At 37.5% G+C, this 26,584-nt stretch overlaps 1 protein-coding gene across 2 annotated transcripts; it reads right to left on the reverse strand.

Annotated features, from left to right (window-relative positions):
• LOC106546056 (protein zyg-11 homolog B) lies at positions 1–26,584 on the reverse strand. Of its 2 annotated transcripts, none has more exons than XM_087719649.1 (14): positions 26,492–26,584; positions 18,050–18,215; positions 16,660–17,414; positions 12,056–12,196; positions 10,375–10,551; positions 8,656–8,720; positions 7,752–7,851; positions 7,586–7,636; positions 6,086–6,247; positions 4,915–4,962; positions 4,198–4,395; positions 4,057–4,109; positions 2,942–3,039; positions 1–1,733 (listed from the first exon to the last, which is right to left on the reverse strand). In XM_087719649.1, exons 1-14 carry the CDS (start codon positions 26,567–26,569, stop codon positions 1,570–1,572), a joined length of 2,256 nt encoding a protein of 751 aa, XP_087575775.1. In that variant the 5' UTR covers positions 26,570–26,584; the 3' UTR covers positions 1–1,569. The 2 variants fall into 2 exon arrangements, with proteins under 2 accessions (XP_087575775.1, XP_087575776.1); XM_087719650.1 differs by lacking the exon at positions 26,492–26,584 and adding an exon at positions 18,597–18,732.

Raw genomic sequence — 26,584 nt, forward strand, 5'->3', positions numbered from 1 at the left:
ACAATGATATAGTGTTAGCAATCGTACAACTTCCTCACACCTCTATTAGGAGAAGCACATTATAGTGCACTTCTTTGGAAGTAAGCCTCAGCCAAACCATGGTTTGTTGACATCTATTTTAGAGTGGACTTTGTGTTGCTATTTTCATCTTATTCCATTAAGCATCAACACATCTGCATTATTGAGTTTTTAAACATGGAATGTTTTATGTAAAAAATTTTTAATATACCACACAAGAATGTAATTTACACCAGACTTTACATAAAATGTTGGGTGAGATTTTGTATGGCATTGCCTTCCACATAAAGCTCACAGCACAAATACTGACAAGGTATTTATGAGAAAGAACAAAGCTATTAACAGTCTGTCATAAATAAGGTGATTAGATGTATAATACCATTGAGCAAATTTCCCCCAGCAATTCTTTTGGTAGAAAATTTTAGTTTACTTTTTTTTTTCAAATTTACACTTAGTTACAAGTGTAGCAACATAATATATTCTTTTTAAAAAAATTATAATTCAATCTTTCCCTTCCGACATTTCTTCCTCCATAGATATTTTCATTAATGTATATTAAAGGTAAAGGTTCCCCTCGCACATATGTGCTAGTCATTCCCGACTCTAAGGAGTGGTGCTCATTTTCATTTCAAAGCCGAAGAGCCAGAGCTGTCTGAAGACATCTCCGTGGTCATGTGGCCGTCATGACTAAACACCAAGGGCGCACGGAACGCTGTTACCTTCTCACCAAAGGTGGTTCCTATTTTTCTACTTGCATTTTTACATGCTTTCGAACTGCTAGGTTGAAAGAAACTGGGGCAAGTAATGGGAGCTCACTCTGTTACGCAGTGCTAGGGATTCGAACCGCCGAACTGCTGACCTTTCTGATCGACAAACTCAGTCTCTTAGCCACTGAGCCACCCTATAAAATATATTACTGAAGAGGGAAAAAAAGACACCCTGTGGTTTGAAACTCAGATGTTTCTGCTAAAGAGCTTATATGAAATACTACTAGGAACTGAAGAATCCATGAGTTTAAAGGGTCCACAGAAGAGCAAACATCCCTGGTCACCTTACTCATAACCTGTTGGGTTCTAATGTGTGAATATATGACAGTGTTTTGAGCTGTATAGTGCTGACATTACAAGCACAAACAGTTTTTTTTCAAATACTGAATCAGTGGATAGTTCTATTGAAACACAACTATTTTGAAGGGATGAAGCAAGCAGAAACAATTTTCTGATGAACTCACACAGTCTACAGGTTTAATTTTGAATGTCCATTTGAATGGCACAATTTCTACTTTTCCACAACCAGAGGTGATACCAGTAGATATTACCAGTTAGGACTTTTTCCCAAATCCTCTTGACAATCCCTTAATGCCGAAGTCTGTTAAAGATAACATGTACCACCCCTGCTTCCATACCAGCTGACAAAAAATTAATGGTGACCACTTTTATCAACATTATTCCAATCAGGGACATTTCAGTAAGGGATTATGAGAGGATAATTTGCACGCCTATTCCCTGTTACATATTTTCATTCAATTTGGCTTATTTTCAATTTGTTTTTTCAATAAGGAGGTGGCCGTCCATGTCGCAAAATATGTTTTTCTAAACTATCTAAGATAGAGACAGCAATTCGCTGAACATCTGCATCAGTCTGGCTGTTTTCTTTGATGTTAAACAAATGATGCAATCCACCTTCTTCAATTAACATACTGCAGTACCTGGCAGCTGAAATGACAAAAAGAGAAAGATTCAATAAAGTCAAGTGTCCAGAATTTCACTGTCTGTTTCCACCAAGTTTCACATATAACTTTTACATATTTAAATTCTTGTTAAGCTGCCTATAGATTTAGCAAAATTATTTTGTGAAGTGCAATTGTCAGAAGGCATCCTCAGTTCTCTGCTATACTATTTGCTTCTTGAAGAAATGATGGACATAAGATTACATGGTATGTATACATAAGTATTTCTACCACCCCAGGACTTTAAAGCAGGGGTGTCAAACTGGATTTCTTCAAGGGCTGGATCAGTATTGCAGTTCTCCATGGGCCAGGTGGGGGGTGGGGGGGAGACGGGATGGACGCCTCCTGCAACACCCTGCCGGCAAAAATGGGGCATGCGGGAGGGGCACGCGCAACCCCCCATGCCCCATTTTTGGCCTGGCTGGCGTCCTGTACCACCCTGCCAGCCAAAACAGCTTGTGCCCTGTTTTGGCTGGCAGGTACTACAGGAGGCTGTCCAGCCCCTTGCCCCATTTTGGCTGCCAGAGGCATCACGGACCAGTCCTTTGCTATTTCCAAGATGGCGAGATTTAAGCAGTTCGCGGGCCTGATCTGGGCCTATGGGTCTTGAGTTTGTTTTAAAGGATATTCCCTGTTACATATTTTCATGTAATTGAAGGAATAAATCCAACAAAGAGCAAAACAAGAAGCTCAGACAATTATTTTACCTATCATGCATTGCATATGCATCATAGCATCATTTAGAAAGGCAGTTTAAAAAAGGCAATGGAGACAGGATATAGATTGACATTGGGGGCAATCAAATTTTATATCGATTGTGGTTTCTGTTTACTCATAAATGGATGAAGAACACTTTAATCAAGAGGAAGAGGATAGCAAGTGTCTTGTTACATTTATTAGACATAGACTGACTTATCAGTTGAACAAACACCAAGCTAGATTGTTTGCAAGTTCAAAATGCTACCCACTGCATCATCAGCTGCTAAAATCAAAAACATTTACAATTCACCTGCTCACATAGCTTGCCTTTTAACTGTGACAGAATGACTATGTAATGATTTCCATTCCCCCCCAAATTATTTCAAATCTGTTTTGCTAGATATCACAAGAATTATCTGGTGTCTACTAATTACTCTTATGTTGAAAGAACTGCTTAATATAAAGAAAGCTTGTTTTTTGTCAATAAATACATACGATTTTTGCTGCAAACATGTTGCATAGCCCATACAGCCCAGAGCTGCACCCCAGGAGTCATGAAGCAACCGAGCAAGGGGAAAAAAGGGTTGAATGACCTATTCATGAAGAGAAAAAGGAAAAGTCCATCATTTTGTGAGTATGGTATTTACACACACACACATACATTTTTTGGTTCTTTCAAATCACTCTTGATTCCGGGATACTACATGGTCAGGTCCATGCTGCTATGTTGCATCATTATCAGAAGTGATTTGTCATTGCTTTCTTCCTAGAACTGGTAAGATACAGCTCTTCATTAGTGGAATATAAGCAATTCCTAACAGGAAACCATGACACTCGGCAAGCCCTACAGATTTTCTGTCTCCTAGAATGTGTGGGGAAGAAGATAAAAGTCATCTAAATTTTTCATAATTGGGACAGGTTTGGATAAAAAGTGATAATTAGACAATAGAAGCACATCACCCAGAAATGGCGCTCCGATCATATATTAGCTACTTATTTATTCATACAAAATCTGCCCCCATCTGAAGGCTTCAACCTGTTTTAGCACTGGAGTCAAGTAGACTAATTCTAAACATGCATGAAAATATATCTTTTGCATCAGTTTTAATTTGAAAATTGCTTCAGATTTCTTTCTTAGCAGCAGTACTACTTGCTTCAGCAGATTTAAACTGAAGGGTAAATCAACGTTAAGTCCACTGAACGCATTAGAATATGGCAGATCAACAAAGCAATCCAATACATGTATACTAAGAATATAGCAATAGCAATAGCAGTAGACTTATATACCGCTTCATAGGGCTTTCAGCCCTCTCTAAGCGGTTTACAGAGAGTCAGCATATTGCCCCCAACAATCTGGGTCCTCATTTTACCCACCTCGGAAGGATGGAAGGCTGAGTCAACCCTGAATTCAATGGATTTATTTATTAATAGGTATGCAGGGTTATAACCTAAAATATCTTTCAATTGTATCTTGGAAAATCAGAAATGTGATTTTGTCACGAGAGGCAAACTATGCATACTTCTGGAAAAAATAGTCTTATATGCAGCAAACTATTAATACAAACTTGTATTAATATTTTTTGAAGAATTTATGCCAAAACTGTAGTTACCTGTATGCCACCATTTCACATTCTGGTGTAGGCCAATTCAAAATGGCAGAATGCTATAAAACAAAGAAAGAACTGTTACTGTAAAGGTTTACAAAGTAACTCAGAGAAAAGGAGAAAATATTTTTCAGTCACATTCTATACCAGTTCATCAAGGAGTGAGGCTCTCTGGTTGCGACTTAATGTCCAAGCTTGTTCTCCTCGGGATATTAAATGAGCAATAATTCCAGCTGCAAAGTAACTGACTTCCACCTCAACACTGTGCAACAACTTGCTGATATGGTCTATGAAATCTTCCCACATTAGCTCAGAATGGAGTTCTTTAACCTCTGCAATATTGTTCTAAGTAAAATAAAAAGAGAGAGAGAGAGAGGAAGAAATTTTAGAACAAACGGTCATAACTAATTAAGCTGCTTTTCCAGATGTTTTTTAAAAACTACTACTGCGGACATGGCTTTTAACTTTCTTTCCTACTTTGTAGAACAGTTTTCTCAATGTATGAGTCATTAGACTGGGCATGCAGATTGAATTCCAATCTACTGTATTGCATTTTGAGGACAATGGGTTGGAGAAGACTGTCCTCGAAGCTGCCCGGATACTGATGGAAATAGGATGCTAGTCTAGATTAATCTATTGATTGAGTCAACAGAGTTGTGTTCTAATGCTAACCCTTAAACTGAAATAAATAGAGATTGTGAAGGAACAGGGTTGGTCTGACTGGACCCAAAGTTAATAGATTAGAATTAAAAACAATGTATTCCAGGTACAGTAGTGAAGAATGTTAGAGCACAAAAGAACATAATAGGAAAAACAAACATTGCCAACATCCAGGTTTAAAAAATACTATTCTTTTCATCTTACCAAAAGACCAAGAACTTTCTGCTGGATAGAAGACTCTGAAGGAAAAGACTGTAAATTAAAAGAATAGACAACCATTAGTAAGTGATAATATTTGCTAATATTGGATAACAAGCAGATTACATTCCCAGAGAAGTCTACAAAATTAAATAATTATGTTGGTAGTACAGCATCAACTTTCAGTTACTGCTATCCAAAGCAGGAGGACTGAGTCAGAGGAGGTATACGAAAGGACTTTTTAATTCTTTAAACAAGAGGCAGGACACATTGTTTTGTGAGTTGAGATGAGAGAAGAGTCAAGATTTCTATGGACAATCTTAGTTAAAGGTAGTTCTCAACTTACAACAGTTCATTTAGTGACCATTCGAAGTTACAACAGCAATGAAAGAAGTGACTAATGACCAGTGGTGGATTCCGGATTCCGTTCCATTGGAACGGGCTCAGCATCGTCCAAATGGATGCGTACAGTGCATGCGCACATGCGTGCAGGGTGCGTGTGCGTTGTACTGTCCAGCGATGACTCCACGATGCTCCAGTGTCATACAGGCGCTGTATGCGCCATGCGTGTGCGCGGAAGCGCCAAAGGCTTTAAAGACCGGTAAGGAGTGTGGGCGGGTCCTCCGGAGCACCATACCGGAACGGTACCCGGTGCTCCAGGCATGCTCCGGTATGCCTGTACCAGGGCGTACCACCTGCAACCCACCACTGCTAATGACCCTTTTTCACTCTTATGACTATTGCAGCATCCCATGGTCACATGATCAAAATTCAGATGCTTGGCAACTGATTCATATTTATGACAGTTGCATGTTCTGGAGTCATGTGAACATCTTTTGCAACCTTCTGAAAAGCTGGATTCGCTTGACAACCCTGTTCCTAATATAACAACTGCAGCGATTCACTGAACAATTGTGCCAAGAAAGGTCGTAAAATGGGACAAAATTCACTTAACAACTGTCTCGCTTGGCAACAGAAATTTTGGGCTCAGTTGTGGTCATATGTCAGGTACCACCTGTAATTGGTTTGAGGACTGCTGCTTGTGAAAATAAGAAGCCTATCACAAATATACAGCATGACTTCAAAATGACAAAGTTCATTGTCTCCATAAGGAAACTGAAGTAAACAGATACAATAATAGCTATACAGATGTTGGCATATAACTTTTAGCTCCCACCTCCAAAACTTTCATGAAGAGTTCCAGCCCTTGATTTTCAATAAAGTGCCGACACGTGGTTGGAGACTCATCAGTGAGATTCCAAAGTGCACTCAGTGTAAACTTAAGTGTAGTGTCCACTACGTTCTGATTTGTTTTCTGCTTCACAATTTGAAGAAGTTGCTGGGGTGGGGGGAGGAAGGAATAAAGCAATTGATATTGTTAAGTCACTCTTTTCAAATCTCAGACATTTAATGGCATAAGAGTCACAATGAGAAAATTTCTTTAAACCCACTTCTGTCATAGTCTAAAAATAGTGTTCTTAAAACTTGGCAAATGAAAATCACGTGGACTGTAACCCATGCTGGGGAATTCCGAGAGTCAGGTTTGAAAAACATTGGCATAAAAAATGAAAGGTTCCTTTCCTTTCATTTTTCAAGTAAAGGTGCAGGGGTGCTCATTTCTCTTCCATATACATTATATATTGCCATAAGATTTCTCCCAATGTTACTTTTCTCCCAACCAGACTTTCAGCGGGTATCAAAATCCTGTGTGCTCAAAGGACAATGTCAGCAAAACACTGGACAAAAAGATATGGAGAAAAACTCTCCAGTTTTTATTTATTTATTTATTAAATGTATAACGGGACAATTTCATGTCAAATTGTCCAGGCTATATGGTTCAAAAAGCAAATGAGGGAGAAAGAAGTGGAAACATTTAAAAATTAGACTGCAGAAAGCACTCTTCTCAAGCATATATTTTCTTTTGTCCTAAAATTAAATCACTCTCAACGTTATACATAATTAGGCAAGGTGTGTTGCATTCACATATAGTACAATGAGCAACATCGCTAAAGTGTCTTTTATTGCAATTTGTCCAGAGAGCTCTGATTATTTATTTAAAATGAATAAAATAAAAATCTCCAACAAAAAGGACCGTTGCTAACTTGCTAAGATAACAAAGAACAACTTTTTATCCATTCTATTATCACAGTGAGTTTAATTCCCCCCCCCCGAAACATCATTAAATGCTTTGCATATGAAGTACATGAATGATATACACCTGTGATGCACTACAGTACTTAGGATGGCTGGGAAAGAGCATGTGATCAAAAAAAGCAAATAAAATCAAATAGATTTCTTTCCTCTCTTGATTTTGAAGCAGTAACAGGGCACATTAATGCTTTAATATTTGGGGGAAGGGGGGCACAATTGTTGTGTATGCCAAAGTAACCAGATTTTTTAAAAAAAAAAAAACCCTTCAAGAAGAGGAACATTGAGCATTTCCACTTAACACTATTACAGACAGAAACTGAGTTCTCACATTATTGAGGCAAAACATGATTTGAAAGGCACAGTGGCTGGGTTTATTTATTTATAGAATTTATAAGCTGTATAAAGAATTTATAACAGTTTGTGCAGCATCCCATCTCAAATCAAATCAAAACAACCACATTCTTTTATTATGTCAACTCAGTCAATATTAGCACTTCAGTAATTTCAAATCGTGCTAATTGCTTACCCTGACAATGAAGAGCTCTGCCCCAAGCTGAGCTGTTTGTTCTGTTGAAAGCTTTAAGTAACAAACAAACAAACAAATAGAGAAAACAAACACAGAGAAATGTCAGATGGCTGTTGGTAAGGCTTGGAAATTAAGGCTAAAATAGCAAAGCACCAAAATCTCACACCTTTGCAGCAAGAATGGAAATAATAGCCACTGCCATCCTCTGCATGTTTTGATCTTCATGATTACATAGCCATTGCATGACAAGTTTAGCTGCTTCAAACCTGGGGAAAAAACATAGGCAGAAAATTAACAAATCTTGAGAATGGACAAATGAAAACTCGAGCTACCACATTTCAGCCCAAAGGAATATAGCAATGTACAACACAACTATAATAAAACCTTCAGCTGGCATTAGCTATTTAAAGAGAGCAAAACAATTTCTACTTCTTGAAAGGGTTTAAGAATGATTGGCCACTTTGGGCTAGTAATATATCTTTCTGTCTGTCCATTTTTTATTTTCAAGATCTAGATTTTAGTACTGGGCAGAGACTGCTATAGATGCCAATTCACCAGTGGCTGGTGGTTCCAGAATGAACTTTCCCTATCCTGCAACACAACATGCACTCATGCACAGGCTATGAGCATAGTCTATGAAAGAAATTATATTAGGTCCAAGCAATAGCAAACTGCAGTCACCGGAGCACAGCCAAGAGGTTATTCAATGTCTATAACTATTAGACAACATATGCAGTCCCTTCTGGTTTCCAAGTCTATTTATTTACCTGTTATTAGGACTAGGGTTAACATCTTGAGTTGCTTGAATATGCAACATTTAAAAATGATAAATGAATAAATTACCACTTTCTGTCTTAATATATTCTTAGAAAAATTTTGGAATTTCAGATAAATAGGTGGATGGGTGGTTGTATGAACAGATAGACAGAAAATCCTTCTATCCATTAGCTATGAATAAGGATAATTATTTAAAATTATTCAGTAGTGAGATAGAGCGATCAACTGCATTTAGACAGCAATCTTAAAATTCCTTTCCCTTGTCTTCATAATTTGAAAAATAAAAAACTAACCTGTTAAATGGGACATCCTGAAGTATCCTATCGCTGCACAATGATAAAAGACAGTTCTTTTGCAGCTGTAAAAAACAGAGCAAAAATATTTCATATCCAGTACAGGATTTTATTTCTCCCAAATGAATCATGCAACATATTGATAATTTGCCATTTCGTCTAATGAGTTGATATTATCATTTATGAACATCATTATTTTGAAATAAAACTGAACAAAAAGGATAAAAATGTGCATATGTATTCATAAATATGAATCTCTTATTTGTATTTTCTACACCAGCATTTAGGATGCTTATAAATATCCATCTGAAGCAACATATATTGTGATATCTACAAATAAGATATAGGGTAAAAGTGTGTTTCAAGAAACAAAGCATTAAAATATGTTTAACAGAAGGAAAAGTGAATATTAGATTTCCTTTATAGGCTACATTGAATTTATTTTAGAATTTTAAAATTGAGCCCAATCTAGGTTCTTTATGTAAGATACACTGAACTTAATCTATCTGCAGCTACTGCAGTCTCTTCTAAGTAATCACCATAAGAATGATCTTGACAATTCCAATTTCTAATTTTGATTGCCTACAACTTGCCACCTCATTTGACTCTGGACAAAGGGTAGTTGGAAGGATACCTTAATAGCTCTTTTATTTCTACAAACCATGGTACATAGGGTTGGCCAAAGTTTAGGGTTTTGATGAAAGTTAACAGTGGTTAATATTAAAGAGAGGTTTATGACTTATTAATTTGCATGATGAAGAATAAAGAGAGAATATGTGAATCCAGCGGAATAGGGGATAGTTAAGCATTACGACAGAAAGGAATGTACAAGATGTAGGTGGAAGTTCTACTTTTTAAAGCCTTCGATGACCAGAATTATCAAAAATTGGCAGGCCAGCCTCATGCCATTTTGGGACAGGACACAGGACATAAATGAAAACTAATGGTAGCCCTATGTAAATTTAAACACAGAGGTTTTTTTTTAAAAAAAAACCCCATTAAAATGCCTATCTATCTTCCTATTAAAAATCTGTTGGGAAATTAAAGCCTTCCCTATGTTTATTGTCCTGTACCCTCCCCTCTAAAAATGTGAAGTGAGATTCCAAGTCAAAAAGTTGTCTACTTCTGGGGTGGTGCATACTTCACAACAATTAGAGTAAATCTCCATTGAATGCTAATTTTTAAAATGCTTCTCTTTTATGATACATGCAATGTCCACAGTAGAACAGCAAATCCATCAGTCAAGAGGCGGTCCTTGCTGGCCTCTGAGCTTGCATATTTTCTTGCAGACGTTTCATTATCCACACTAGGTAACATCATCACTCATTAAGTTAGTTTGGGTAATGAAACATCTGCAAGAAACTAATCAAGCCCAGAGAGAAACCAAGAACCCCTCCTTTCAACCCTGAGCTATCACTATTCTTCTTTATCGTTTCCATCAGTCATGAATCAATATTGGCTATATTCATAATGTATTCCACTGAAGCTGCTTAGCTGCATTTTTTTCTAAAAAGACAATAATCACTTTCATTCCTGTTATAAAATACAAGCATTTTAAAAACCATTTTAACATCTATCCACCCATAATCAAAATCAACAGTACATACGAGGCACTTGGTGCACCCATTTTAAAAATTCATCTCACAGGATTAAAAAAAAAATCAGTACAGTGGTTTTGTATTTGAAATGCAAAATAAAAATAAAAATGGAAAGGCTTACTTGTTGGTGGTTGGGGAAATGCTCCATGGCTTTAAGGAGTAAGTGGGTAACATCTGCTAGGAGCCTAACTGGCATGCCTGCAGCTAAATCTTGTTTTGTCAGGTTAAACACACAGGCACTTGCTGCTAATTGCACAGGCAAATTCAGAGGATGATTTCTCATACCAACAACTACAAGCTGGAAGGAACATTCAAGAGAGGAAATTGTGAGCTGGCTTATCATTTACAATGACAACAGCAACCATATCCAAACCATAATTAGCTTAGTATTTCTAAAGTTCTTTAAACTAGCTGGCAGATATTTTACACTCCAATTCACAGATCTACCTTGATCATTTCCAGGTAGGGAACTAGCCAACTTTTTTTTTCATGACTAGAGGCAACATGTCAAAAGTCCTGGCCCTTTGCTTTCCTCCATGTTGTTTCCTTCCATTTTAATTTCTCTCTATATATAAATGGCTGTGTTTGTGTGTGTTCCAGCATAAGTCTGAAACATCTCAAGCAATTTCAACCAAACTTGGTACACAGATGACTTACTCTTTGGAAAAAAAATACTGTGGGGGTAACACACCCCAAACACCTCTGGGGGGATTGTTCTGTTAAGATACAGCCTGTTGTGCCTTAAAATGACTTCTACTGTACTGACGTAAAATGACTTCGACTGTACAGCGCAGTGGAGTTGCCATTGTAACAGCTTCACAGTACTCCACAAGGGGGCTCCCTCTGGTAAGGGAAAATCCAACATTAGAAATTACATTTGGTCCAGACATTTTCCCCCTATAAATAAATACCAGGACAACGCCGAGTTACCAGCTAGTATTGAATAGTGTGTAGAAAAAGGGACCTAGATATCTGGCCTAGGGCAAATGTATGAAATACAACTTTTGAACAGTCTCACACAAAGTTGTGCAAAAACCAAAACCCTTCTGAAGCTGCGTATACTGCTATTTACTTTACGATATAAATAATATTGACTTTGTCAATTTTCTTGATTTTTTTTTAGCAATTAAAGTGATTGGAGGAGGGATCAAAATACTGAGCAGCTCACTCCCATTTTTTTTGAAGGGAAAGCTCTTTCTCCTACATTTTCCTTTCATGTCTACAGGAAAACGCTCACTTCTTACCTTGCTACTTTTGCTGCTGTGTTGTTCTAACCCATAATGACAGGCCCTAATTCTATTCACCGTTTGGCCACTTCACAACATGGAAAGATAATCAATTTAATTGGATATCATTTCATTTGATCAGTGGTGGGTTGCTAACCGGTTTACTACCGGTTCGCTCCTACTCACGTGCAAAGCTTCTGCACATGCACAGAAGCATCTGAGTGGGTGGGTGGAGCCTCCCGCCACCGCCACTACCAGTTCAGCTGAACTGGGCTAAACCGGGAGCAACCCACCTCTGCATTTGATAATTACTGAACGAATAAGATCCCTACTCCACAAATACAGATATGTGCTCTACAGTGTTTTGTGGATGCGGGTAACGCCTCCTGCTTCTTCTATGCTAAATTTAGCATAATCTATGTAAACATGACGACCACAGCTTCTGAATTGTTGCTTCTCTTTTCTCTCACTGCTCCAAACCTGCCAGTGCAAGATCTGTTTTCTTAAATCACATTTTGTGATTCCATTAGAGAGATGCCCCATCCATTTATGCCCCATCTGTTTAAATAGTTTTACCTTCAGAATTTCTGGTTTGGTATTTTCCATAAAGTGCGTAAGGCTAAACAGATGAAACAGTGCCTCTCTCACAAAAAATGCCCGCTCGCTGTAACGCCGCAGAGCTTCCGAAATCTGAGTTTCATTTGCTTCTCCAGAAACCTTGAAAATATAGAATACATGATGTATCAGTTTGCAATTAGGAAAAAAAAATGCAGGTAACAAAAATATTTTCAAATGTTCTATTTTTATTTCACCACAAGAGAAAAGAATGGAAGTTATGTTGCTGAGAAATTCTATACATTTAACTTACTTTTTCTGAATTATTCTTATATATAAGTGGTGTTGGGGATAAGCCTATATATGCTGAACTGAGATGTTTAAAGAACATGGGATCACAACATAAAAAGTTTGTTTTAGTGTTTAAAACACAACCGAGCCAAGCTGACAGAATTTTTCCAAAATATATTAGGTATTTCAGATATTCTCCTCTGATACTATTCATAAATAATTAAACTTTGAACTATTTTCAACTATAATCAAATATTTTCAAGCAATATTCAGTGTTTATATATTTTTTGTGTTTTATTTTCTCTTTTTATTTTATTTTTTATTGCCAAACAATAGATTCACTGGATATCCCAAAATGATTAGTACTTTTATATCAGATGAAGCATCCTCAAAGTTAACCTGTTTCAGAGTTTTAAAGGTTATTTAACTGATGCTTAAATTCTATAATAAATCACTTTTCTAAGAAGTGGTAAGTACATATTTCAATAAAGAAATATACATTTCTGTATATGTATATTTTGATATATACATATAGAAACAGATCTACATACAATTACAGCATACATGATGTACAACGTATGTACATCAAAGGTCTTACTTAGGTCAGTGGAGTTTATTTCTGCACAGATGTGCAGAGTTGGCCTATCTGCTACATTTAGGAATGATCTCATATGAGACCTGGTTCACACATTGCATTTGTCTGCAATTAGCTTAACATGTGTGAATTCAGCAATTCTGATTTGCAAACCAGATGTAATATAGTTTGTTGTGTTAACCTAGCCCACATAGGCATTGTTTAAAAAGAACTGTGAAAGTGCTGAAACACAAGTCTAAATTATTTTAAAAGATTTTTAAAAGATTCAACAACACTAAGACTGGCATTACTGTATAAGCAATTTATATTGAATAGGTAACTGCTTTCTATCCAGGTTGAAATTTAAATATGGTAAACAAATTCCAAGCTTTTTCTTCTTAGTTAATTGTATTTGACTAATAAATTGTCTCCAGGTGTCTTTATATAAGCTTACTTTGCTCTTCTTTGATACTAATAAAAATGCAACTGAAACATAAGCTTATTGACCCACAAGGAGGAACTCCTTGATATAAATTTGTAGCAGTAGCAATATACATTTCTAGGACACTAAACATATACAGGTAGTCCTTGACTTATGACCATAATTGAGCCCAACATTTCTGTTGCTAAGCGAGACATTTGTTAAGTGAGTTTTGCCCCATTTTATGATCTTTCTTGCCACAGTTGTTAATGGAGTTGTTAAGTTAGTAACACAGTTGTTAGGTTACTATCGTTCCCCATTCAATTTGCTTATCCAAAGATCGTGAAAGGTAATCACATGATCCCAGGACACTGCAACCATCATAAATATGAGTCGCTTGCCAAGCCTCTGAATTTTGATCATGTGACCATGGGGATGCTGCTACGGTTGTAAATGTGAAAAATGGTCATAAGTGACTTTTTCCAGTGCCCTTGTAACTTTGAACAGTCACTAAATGAACTGTTGTAAGTCAAGGACTACCTGTACAGTGTCATATATCGAAAATATTAAAGAACTAACGGGAGAGAACACTGTGATCTGGTTTGTGCAGTTAATTGTTTGACATAATTTATTTCAGTAACCAGAATTGTACCATTTTTTTGTATAAATATTAAGCCACATACCTACATGTACATATCTACACATGCAATATTATAGCTTGATATATATGCAAAATGCCAAGCCATCACCAAACAAATTACATTATCATTTAGAGCAACAGAACTCAGCCATGAATAGTTACTGAACTGCAGTGCATAGCCTGTCTCTAAAATACAATTCCCATCACCACGCCCAACCAATTCCCCACTAGAGAACTGCTGTTTCACAGATCAGCCCTATTGTTTGGCTGGCAGGAATGTCTCTGTCCTTTGCAAAGAGAAATGCAGCACCATCTGCATCTCATTGTTCTGCACATTGGAAATGACGAGAACAACAACAGAGCAACAAACTAACCACACAAAAAATGAAGTGAACTTATTGTCACTCTTGCGATATTGGGGATTTAAGAGTCAAGTGATTTATTATATACACTAAAGGAAAGCGCAAGTAACAGATGGAAGAATAGAAAAAAAAAGATAAACATGATTTTTGGATCACCTACTCACAAGCTGTGATTATGCAAGGGTGATCATGGGACATTATCTCTGGAGCCAAACCATTTTTCTGAATCTTCCCTAAGACACCTAATGTTTAGGAAACTCCAATATTCTCTAAGCAGTAGATATTCCACACAATAATAAAGTTTTACAGTCAGAATTCTTAAAAATGAAATTCCTACAATCCTTTCCATTTTTCCAATTGTTTTATAGCAACTTTTTTTAAACAATACTAAGGACTGTTATTTTAAAAAAACCTTATTTTTAATGCCCCACAAAAAAAACCCTGCACTTTTAAACCATTTTTTTAAATCTAACAGACATGAAGTAATGTTTTCTGAAAATTAATTTTGTTGATTGATTGATTGATTGATTACATTTATATGCTGCCCTTTTCCCCGAAGGGGAAAATTAAATTAAATTGTTAAATTATATCTTATATTTTAAGTAGGTTTTATTTCTTAAAATCTAGATCTTTTGTCTTTTCTAAACTGGTACCAGAATTAGGTATGTATTTAATGCTAGCTTTCATTTTCATTTTAAATTAACTTATCAAACTAAATTATTGTTTTCATAGCGGTCCAGCCTTTAAGAATCCTAAGATTCTCTTCCTTTTTCCTTACTTTTCTTTCATCATAAGCTATCCAAAAGGCTCACTGGGTCCATATAGCTAGTAAATAATTATCTTAGTGTTATGTCTCGAACACATGTTGTTGTCCAGCCATACACTTGTTTTGGTTTAAATCATAGCATAAGATAGATAGATAGATAGATAGATAAATAGATAGATAGATAGATAGATAGATAGATAGATAGATAGATAGATAGATAGATAGATAGATAGAAATGTTGCAAAGATCACTAGTTGAATCACTGTCTCATTCAAATAAACTTTTCTTATACACATCCATATTATGTACTTGTTCTGACCCAGCTCCCCAAACATGACAAATCCTCTGAAGTTAACTCAAAAGATTCCTTTATTAGGAGCGCCAGCAGCCCTGGCAAAAGGTTTCTCTCTCACTGCAGGCTAACAAGTTCGGCCGGCCAGGAGATGAACCACATCTATTCATCTCCGCCCCCTGCCTTTTATCCCCAGAGCTAGGGTGGGGCTTTGCTGGCAGCGGTGGTTCTTTCTCCTCAAGGATTGGCCCACGGATTTCCACTGCTCTCCTCTCCTCTGCCTTCTGCACATCTGCAGGTCAGGCACTGGACCCAGCTGTTCCTCCTCTTCCTTATTAGCTACCTCCAGACCTTCCTTGTTGACTCTCCGAGGGCTGACTGACGGCCCAGGCTCCGCCCCCCCTCTCTCTGCCAGCTCCATTCCCTGTCCCCCCTCGGAGCTCTCAGTTTACCTTGATGCTGACCCTGATTACCACACCTCCTCCTCCTCTGATTCAGTTGCTGAAGGGACCCATGGCCGACAGTCCACAACAGTACTTATATACACATGATTTGTTGTCAGATACAGAAGTTTGGTCATGAGAGCACACACCGTTTGGAAAATTTATTTTTACTACTGTTTATTACGGGCATATTTGCAAATGATTGCTAACCAAAATAGCCACAAACAGTGGTTGTACATCCTTAAAATATATAATTTGTCATTTAATGAAGGACTTTTAATTCTACTAAGAAATAACTTTCTCCCCCTAGTATTAAGTATTGGATTCAAGAATATGAATCTGTTATCTATTTTGAAAAGCCCTGATGCTCAAAAAGTGAGAAGGGGAAGCAATACATTTCCATATGAACTAGATTTAATAAAAATGATTATACACATCACCTTTTTTACTTGTTTCTATTCTTGTGTGTGTGTGTGTGTGTGTGTGTGTGTTCTATGTTTAGTTTTTTTGAATTATTACAATATATGTAATGGATCACTGGACAGCCACTACTGAATTTTCTTCTGCTAATGTTGTAGTTGTAGTTGTGTGATTTTGCTATTGTTAAAAAAAAAGCACCCCATAAAATTATTAGTTTGGAGGGGAATATTATTAGAGTTAAGAGAGTGGTTTTTGAAGTATCAATAAGTATCTACAATTGCCATTATCTTGGTACACCCCCCATGTCCTCTCTTACCCCAAATCATCAGTTGGCCCATTCATCAGTAACCAAGGTTTGATTGATTTCATTAAATAATTCAGATCTGCAATAACTACTGTAATAAACAGGTGCCTACCTTCAAATTCCCTTCTCCTGTGAGAAATAATGAATAGCCAGCATCAGTAGCAAGCAGCCCAACAAACTGCATTAACGGCCGTTGTTTTACAAATGTTTCCACAGCTTCATCAGTGACATGCTTCCTCCCCGAGATGTCCAAAGATACCAGATTAGGCAAGATGTCTTTCTGTTCTAACAAACGAAGTGCAATATCAGATGTGAACTGCTTATCATCTGAAATATCAAGGTGATTCAGGAATTTTAACTCTCGTATTACATCCAAAATCTGAGTGGTTGTCATTTTCAAGCATTTCAGGTGGTGCATGGTAAGCGATTTGAGGCGATCCTTACAGGTGAGGATGGCGGTTATGTCGGTGACGGAGGTGTTGGAGATATCCAGGCTTTCTAGTCTTGGAAGCGAAGCCACGTCAGCAAGATCTTCATTGTAAAACAGAACATTGGTGATGCTCAACGCACGAAGGCCAGTCAGCTGACTGAAGCACCTTTCATAGGGATCTTCCAGGGAAAGAGTTAATGAGTTCAGCACAAGGCATTGCAGGTTTTGCTGAATCCATTTATTGCTGCCAAGTCCACTGATGATATCTGTGATTGTGATGTCTGCGTTCACACCAGTAGCATCAAGCTCCACCAGCTTGTGGTGGCAGAATGCTTTCCAAAAAGCTACCGCAGAAATTTTTGCTTTACGGATACAGGCTCTTTTCAAACGCATCTGATTGCCTCGAAAAATCCCCACTGTTGCATCATTAAGCAGTCCTAAAGGGAAAGAAGAGCACCAGACAGATTATATATACTGTTTTAAAATGGAAAAACAAGCGAGCTATCACAACTCAGGGAATTTCCACTTCAGGCCCAGATTACAAGGAGAAAGCAAGTTCGAAAAGGAGAAAATAGGAATCAATTGCACTCCTTATTCTCAAACATACTCTTTCTCCTTCCCATCCCCAGCTTTTTTTGAGGGCGGGGTACCTTCTAAGTTGATTTTAACAAACTGATTTCATTGGACAGCTATAATACCATCTTATCCTTTCCTCTTCTGGCTGGTACTATTGCCGGAGCACTTCTATACAAGGGTTTTTTATTGTATCGCTTCCATTCTCCAACTGCACAAAAGCTGCCATGCCTCAAATACCATTAAATGCTGTACAGTAATTTAGAATGGTTAATGAAAGAGAATGTTCTGATTCTGTTCTATTTGCTTGGTTCAGAGTAACATTTAATTCTTAACGTCATCAATTTTGCATCATTTCAGCTAAAAATAGCCATGCCAAATCAAGTGGGAGTTCATAATCAAATGCAGGGAAATTCAACCCCTTGTTTAAATAACTAAGATGAGTCACTTTCTGCTTGAATGGAGTCCCCAATTATCAGATCTGGATGGTTTATTTTACCGTGGAATGCCATTGTCCGCAGCAATCGGTCAGCCACTTCTTGTGGAAATATTCCAGGCTCTTGCAAACATAATGTCCCATCGTGCCTTTCTGTACAAAACTTCTCAAGGTCAGAGGTTAGGTAGTTTAAGCAGATGTCAAGCAGAGAGTATGGTGAAGCCTCTTCCTGCAGAAAGAAGTCCAATGTCTAACATTTGAAATTCAAAAAGGCAGCATCGATTACTGTTTAACTGACAAGAAAGCAAGGAGAACTGCACTTTGCAATTCTCATCACCACTAAAAATAAAACTTAGAAGGTGGAAGTTGGTACCAGAGGCTGTTTTGTGCCAGTGGTGAGAATCTGTACTGTAATAAGTGTCCTATTGCATAAGTATGTAGTTGTCTGAAATCATGTAATTACAAATCATTGACTTAACGGTAATTTATTTTCAAATTATAGAACTAAAAGGGAAGAGAGTAAGAAAGAATTTTTCTGACTACAAACATGGTATCACTTACTCTGATCTCTATGTTGCGGGGTCAAACAAGTGCCAAAATCTGAACATACCTGTACTCAAAATTGATATAGTATCTACCGGTTTACTTTTTGTTTTGGATCTCAAAGTATACATATCAGGGGTGAAATGCTCTGAGGTCTGCTACCGCTTGGCTTGGCTACCGGTTCGCTTCATGCACGCATGCGAGCTTTGAGCACATGTGCACAGCTGAAAAAGGAGAATTAAGAAGTCTTTTCTGAGTCTGCAAAGGTAAGTAGAACAGCGGGTGGGGGTGGAAACAGCTGTGCCACACGATTTAGATCAGTTAGGAAGCAGGATTTCCTGCTTTCTAGTGAATCTAAATTGTGTGGCACAGCTGATTATCACACAGCTGATTGTCAGAATTACAAGTTTGCCCCAACGGTAGCATTTTTTTTACTACCGGGTCGGGCAACCCAGTCCTACCTGTAGCATTTCACCTGATGCATATGCAACAAGAGGAGAAACTAGACTTAGCACAACATTGATGAGCATGAATGTTTGCATACATGTATCCTATTTTACAAAGGACTACTTTTTGTTTAAAGACTGTCTATTCCAAATACATTTTAAAGAAAAAGAACCCTAAGGAAGCACAGCAGACAACGACCTGTGATGGTGAAAGTTCTTTCTCTGAGCTTATGGGTTGGGTTCCTAACCAACCCAATTTAGGGGCTACCAGTGTGAGTCTTCTTCTGTTTATAAGGGCTTTGTGTGGTCAGTAGGCCTTGTGAGGTCATGTCAGATGAGGGTCCCCTCATGTCGGGGTCTTGGGATGGCTCTCAGTGATGAGTGTGGGTGTGTCAAGTGAGGGTCTTGTAGTTGGTCTTGTGATGGGTCAGGTGAGTCACCAGTGAGGGTCTTGTGATGGGTCTTATGACGGGAACTTGTGACCCTAAACTCTGCTGAAGATGTTACCTAGCCTGGTAATGAAACGTTCGGAAACAACCCACAAGCTCGGAGAATGAACCTACAGATATTCGCCACTATTGCAAACAATGACCTGCATCAGCTAATTAAAAAAATACTGAAGTAATTTAATTATTGGCTTGGTTCGCTCATGATACTAAACTTTGATGTTATACATCGTGATATGTTAAATAAACCACACTGGCAGGATTCCAGACTCAATGGCTAAATGCACCCCTGTGTTACACCATTCAAATCCAGTTTTGTTCCCCAACAATTGTAGTTTCTCTGTATTAGGTAATTTATTTCCTATATCCTCACCCGTCATCCACAAAGAGATTCACGTTGTAATACACATACAGACACAAAAATGCTTGATATCTAGAGGGAGAAAAGCTCATGAAATTTCAATTTTTCCAAGTAGGTAAGCTAACTTATGGCTAATTAATGTAGGTATTATTGTATCATACAAAACATTAGAGAATCAACAAATGAATAAACAATGTCTAGCTAATTTTAACAACACTGACCATTACTTTAAGAATGGCATCTAAAATGATGTTTAAGCATACAAAGTAATGCAAATGTACCTTTTTCTTATTAAGGAAAATCCTGAATCATCAAGCCCAAGTAATATGTTCAACAAAACTGGCTGAACAGCATGACTACTCTTATGTTTTTAAGGTGGATTTAACAGGTCATTTTTCAAGTCTGTATTTCTTGTATTACACAGTAGGAAGTTGATTTTAGTGTCAGATTGTGGACTTGGGCAAAGTCCTAAAATTTGATTCCTCATGCTGAAGAAACATGTTAGAATGGACATAAAGGAAACTGAACAATAACTGTTTTGGGTTATCCTTGTCTCTTCTGCACTGGTTCATATTGTTATAGCAAAATGTGTACAGTTCATAATTTATAATAATCAGGTATTCATGAACTAAAACACAGATGCTTCTTATTCAAATTATCCAGGTATTTCCCCTTTGTTTTCTTCCTATATATACATACAAGTCTGTCATTTTCAATAATTTAGCTTTCAGTAGCTTACAGGGTAACACAAATATTGTGACTCATACCCAATGCAGACAAAAGCAAGCAAGCTGTACACTCCCACAGAAAAAATTAAAAATAGCTGTACCAATTATTTTTTAACTAAAGAATTGAATTCCAAACCCATGTACCAGTATGGCTCAAGAGTAGTATTTCTCTTTTATTTCAGCTTGAAATTTAGATAAGATTTTGCCTCATGCAAGCTTATCTTAAAACTCAAATGAGCTAAAATAAAATGCATCCTGGCTTCGCAAAAAGCATACTTAAAGAACTGCATATGCAACACCCAGTTTATTATTTCACTTGTACACATATAATTGAATTTGACACATCTAATTCTTAAGACTTAAGACTAATCATTCTTTCAGAAAATACTATTATGCAGAAACTAGAGAATAAAATATGGAAAAGGGAAGGATGCAGTTCTGATTACTATCCTGCTAATTGTACAGTAATGGCTTACTTTGAATTATCAGTTTTATTGCTACTACCATTGTGAAGCACACAGATGGCATTAAAACAGCTTGCAATCTGGAGACTGTACATATAGACCAAACAGCTATGCAGCAGTAACGTATGTGTTGGTAGAACCCCCACTATTACTATTTTTCCTAGATAAAATATAAATAAAGCCAACAAGATGGATTAAAAGTTATTATCAGAGTGAATCAAGAGAAAAAAGTTTCACTCCCTTAATAACGGTCTTACTCATTATTTACTCATAAGACTGTTTTCTACTTCAAAAATCCAACAAAAACTAGGCCATTAATCATTGTCTGTGTGAAAAGGTATTCTCAGTCCATTTCTAACATATAGCTTGGAAATGAACTAGGAATATTCCTTTTTCAGAAAATTTAAATGGAAAAATCAGACATTTAGTGCTTGTCCTATAGTGGAATTTCATGTAGAAAATGTAAAGCACAGAACAAATTTACATTCCTATAAAGCACTAAAGAGACCTTCTTGGTCTAAGACAAAGTTTAAAAACTTCTTCCTTCCCTCTGGCATCTACTAGATATGCTGGAATTACACTCAACCTTGTTCTTCTACCCAACTGAATAGAACCAGGCAGGAAAAGCTGTCTTGGAATGATAAGTGTACTTTCACAAAAGTTCGGAGAACAAATCTTTGGAAATGGGAAATGGGAAATGTTTGCCTCACTATTTGCTATGCAATATCAACGGACAGCAACTAATCGTATATTTTTATAGACAGAGCATGTAAAAGGTGGGCAAGAGAAAATGTTCTTTGTGTCTCAAAACCAGGACCAGGATTCATTCATTAATATTGACTGCAGGAGATTTAGAACAAACAAAATGGATAAGTAAAAATAAAATCACATAACAGATAATTATATTATTGATACAAGTGATGGCTACTAACTTAAAATGGGATTTAATTAGTTCATGAAGAACAAGTTGATTAAGTACTATTAATCTTGAAGAGTTGTGTTACTTCTAGATTGGTGGGAACATGATTCCAAATCCAGTTGTAAGAGATATATCCAATGGGAGAGATGTATGTCTCCACCTTCCGTTGTTAACTGGTTGGCCTCTGTACCAAAGGTTGACTAAAAAAGATGTATATTGGGCTGATATCTATACATAAATCCAAATGGTTGTTTTTATGTGTTCATTTCTCTATTTCAACCCTTTCTTTCACACTACGCTTTCTATTCCTTTCAGAATCTCCAATATATTAGATAATAAAATGCATGGATCTTCTCTTAACCCTGTCTAAAGACTTTTGTATCATTTTAGCTACTAAGTTCATTGCCGTCAAACTCTTGAATAAGGTTTTGTATTTTTCGAGAAACTCCTCAGATACCTCTTCTTTTAGCCTTCTCTTAATTTGCTGAGATTTTAACTTTAACATTAATTACTCCTATGTCTTTTTAAATACATTTTTTCTTTCCTATGTCTATTGTTAAGATTGTAAGCCTCTTTATTACATACTGCAGAGTGTATTTTTAAGTATTTAGGAAAGCAATTATGTACAACTTTTTAAGGTTATAAACCTCAGCAGATAATCAATATATTTGTCCTGGAACACAATGGGTACTCTCTTTTTTTAGATAAGGTTATTCCAGAATCAATTTGATATTTATTGGCCATGTGAATAAAATCACTTGTATTCCATAATGCCATAATACTTCAGCTTTTTTAAACACTAAAAACCACACTGGAAGAACTATTCTACAGGTAAATATACAGCAAAAAAAACCCATCCATCTTTTATACTAAGACATGTGTGCTGAACATTCTTGTTTTCTCACACCAAAACTACATTCAGATTTCTATTGTTCATTGTTGTTTTTCAGGGGTATGCCAGATGTGTAAAAGCTTATAAGACATTCTTAAATTAAATGCTGGCATTTTGCTGTACTTTATGAATGCTCAGCTTGTTTGCTCAAAGCCTATCTCAGCTTGTGTGCTCAAAGCCTATCCCTACCATTCACATCAAACACCAGATATATAATGGGTGGATTAGACTGAAAAATCATCCGAACCTGGCCAAACCGAACCATAAAGGACGACAGCTTAGGAGTTACAGAAAAAGAGATATCTCATCAAATATTGTATAGTTTTTTCCTATTTCTTATATCTAATAAAATTGAAATTAACTAGTAGGTTATATTATATGCAACTTACTGATTTATATGAGTTTCACACAAAGGGTTTCCCTATAGTGGCAAACCTTGGATTTTCTATATGTCCATCTCTCTCATATACACATAAGTAAGGCTGACAATTATTTTCTTACTGCATAGGGATTTCTATTACCTAAAACTATACTGTATCCATTTCTGCCACACCTTTCAAAAACTAGCCATCCTACCTAACTAAATGTTATAAACAATCTAGAATACTACTCCTTATAATTTAATAAGCTGTTCTCATAGTCACAATGAAAAAAAAATGGATGTCTCTTCCCTACAGTTTCAACACAAGACTATGAGAAATTCCGATTCCAATTCCCATTAGCATTTGTAAATAGAATTATGTAGTAATGGAAGGGAGCTGTCTGCTGGCCCAATCACATCAGCAGAGCTCAAGAATAGGTCGTCCCCCCCCCCCCATGGAGTATGAATACATCTTACTTAGGGTATGGTATCTGGGTTGCAAAAATCCAAATTACCACTAGATGACATAGTGGGATGTGTTTGCTGCCTTTTCAGCCACCATCCAGAATTTTGGGATTATATAGGTAGATGTACACTTTGCCATAATGGAATCCAATAGCTGCTGCACATTCCAACCGCTTCTAAAAGCCACAATCACACATTTCTACCACTATTCTCATTCCACTAGATCCGTATTTAAGGGCATCGGGCAGGGAGGGGTCAGGTAGCACACCACCACACCACTACCCCCCATTTGTTTACCCTATTAGGCCGAGTGAAGCTCAGCACAATCCCTGTCCCCAACACCCAGACACATCTTCTTCGCCCGTTTGCTGGAGAACCAATAAGGCAAGATCCGCATTAGTGACAGATCGGGGGACGGGGGACGATAAAATAGGAAGCAGGTACGCCAGGCTCCAAAGTCCCAAACTAAAAGAGGGGTACTCCCTCCGGGGCTTTTCCATTTCTCTCTCTCTCTCCCCTCCCCACCCCATGTGGCTCTTTCTACCCTTTCTTTCTCTGCCCCTTTCTGGCAGCCGCTGCAACCACCCCCCTTCCACCCACTCACCATTTCTGCGCCAGAGACCCCCTCAGCCGCGTCCTCCTCGCCTCCTGTTTGTGCTATTGTGGGGCGGGCCCCGACCACCGTGGAGAAGCGAGCCGGGGCCCCCCCAGCTTAGCTGTCACCCTCGACCTGGAAGTGAATTTCCCTCAGCCGGGCCGGCATTAAATCCACACACGCAGAAGACACACAAGCTCTCGGGGAAGCTGGCTGCTGCTTGCCCTTAAAGGAGACGCGCTAAGTGAAGCTGGGGGAGGGCTTATTTATTTATTTATTTATTTATTTATTTATTTATTTATTTATTCATTCATTCATTCCGCCCCCAGGGGAAAAAAAAGCTTTGGCGTCACCACGAAAGTTCTCCGAAGTAAATCCCCCCGAATTCCCTGGCCTTTTAGTCTCACAAGTTAGGGAGTTGTAAAATTGCAGGCGGAATGCTCGGCAGTCGCCCGCCGCCAGTTCAACGTGGAACTGATGATGTCATCCGTGGAGAAGAAGAGTGTCCCAGCATTTGTGCAGAGTGCCTTCCTTGCTACTGTAGAACCGCAGTAGGAAAACGTATCCTGGATCGCACACTCCATTTATTTGTGCACATCATGTTTTTAGAGTCCCCCCCCCCATCGGACAGGTGGGGATGCATTTTGAAATACACACAATACTAAGTTGCAGCTGTGGAAATGGAAATTTCCATGCAGCTAAGTAGAAATGTAGCTATGGTCAGGAGCATGGTTAAATTTAAAAGATTTTTTTTTAAAAAACCAACACCATAGAATCCTGGAAGCATTTCCAGGTAATAAAAATATTGGTGTCTCCTTGATCTTTTGGGGAGAAATATCATGCAGATAAATTGCTATCACTAAGCAGAGCTACTTGTTCATTTAAGGATCAAAACATTCTTTCATCAAGCTCTGCCTCTGATGAATTCACAGGACAACCTAAGTAATTTTCTAGCAATATTTATTAATTCATTGATCAAGTTTATATACAGTAGTCACCCTCTCACCAAAAGCAACTCTGGGCACTGTACAACCAATATTATGGCTTGTTGCTGTCTGCCGTTTTTTTAATTTCACCTTATAATCCATATGGATGTCCCTTGGAAGTATTTATTAACTATGATTAACTTCAGACGACAGTCAAAAGCAAGTAGCTGCTGCCATCTGATGGTCTCTTAAGTAATCAAAGGCATCAAAAGATAGGCATCAATCATTTAGACCCTAAAAAACTGGCTTGCATGTATCCGAATTTACAACCTAAATGCTGGAGATGTGATTGTGTTGATGCTACATATTACCATATATGGTGGACTTGTAAAAAGGTTAAAGCATTTTGGATAAAAATATGGTGAATTATGCAAAATATTCTTAAAAAGAGGATAAAGTTTACCCCTCAGTTATTCCTTTTAGGTATAACTACTGATTGTACTGTTATAGAGACTAATTTGATTTTGTACTTAATAATGGCAGCAAGACTGCTGGTGGCGCAATACTGGAAGAAGGAAGATTTGCCTGCTATTCAAGAATGGACATTAAAAGTAACAAACTTAGCAGAGATGGCTAAAATATCAGCATATCTTAAGGACCACTCAGATGAGAAATATAAACTGGAGTGGAGAAGATGGATTGACTATATTCAAAATAAATATGGGATTAAGAAATTCCAGATAGTTTATGACTGAAAAAGCGAGGAACAATATAATCTGTTTAGAGTTAGCCTAACAAAAGAGGAGTTAAAGCTCAAATGAAGTTTATTTTAGTAAATGCTTGTTAAAGATTTATACCCTGTATTTGTTCTAGGAAGTAGGGTGGGGGGAGATTGGGGGGTTTGGGTTCGGGTGGGGGAGGGGAGGTAAATATTTGTAAAAGCTTTTTTTAAAAAATTTAAATTTAAAAAAAGGCAGGCATCAATAATAATCAAGCTGGTTACAGGATTTCTTACTTTTAATGGAAGCATTATAGCCTGCAACTTGCATGCCACAGTCTATGACACACATGCTTCATACTGAAAAACATGCATAAAATTGTTTTCAAATATGTTGGAAAGAAATAATGTAAAAGGGTTTAGGGCTCAGATCATCCACAACAGGATAACTCCAAAATCAGGAGAGAGTAGGATTAAAAGATGAAAATTGAAAACCCACTAAGAGCTGGCGAGAAAAAGGAAATCCGGTGGGGGGTGGGGAGGAATCTTAGGACATCCCTGTGGCCTGAGCCTTTTGATTGGTAGCCTAAGAAGTTCAGAATTAGAACAACCCATTTTAACAGCTATGTATACAAACTTACATGAATGCAATTAGTAGGTAGTTTCCACTTCCGGAGTAATTTTACTACTTCCGAGGAGAAGTTGCAACCACAATTCATTGTGGTCCCCTCCAA

This window comes from Thamnophis sirtalis, unplaced genomic scaffold (genome assembly GCF_051295495.1).
Source record: "Thamnophis sirtalis isolate CommonGarterSnake01/CBP01778 unplaced genomic scaffold, rThaSir2_p1.2 scaffold_7, whole genome shotgun sequence".
In the NCBI taxonomy this organism is placed as follows: Eukaryota; Metazoa; Chordata; class Lepidosauria; order Squamata; family Natricidae; genus Thamnophis; species Thamnophis sirtalis.

Excerpts from the sequence above, each read along its gene's own strand:
- LOC106546056 (XM_087719649.1), bottom strand. The coding sequence starts at position 26,569 with ATGAATTGTGGTTGCAACTTCTCCTCGGAAGTAGTAAAATTACTCCGG. Across the intron at positions 17,415-18,049 it reads GCGGACAATGGCATTCCACG|GACTGCTTAATGATGCAACA; the intron begins GTAAAATAAACC and ends CTTTCCCTTTAG. Across the intron at positions 1,734-2,941 it reads ACATGTTTGCAGCAAAAATC|CTGCCAGGTACTGCAGTATG; the intron begins GTATGTATTTAT and ends TTGTCATTTCAG.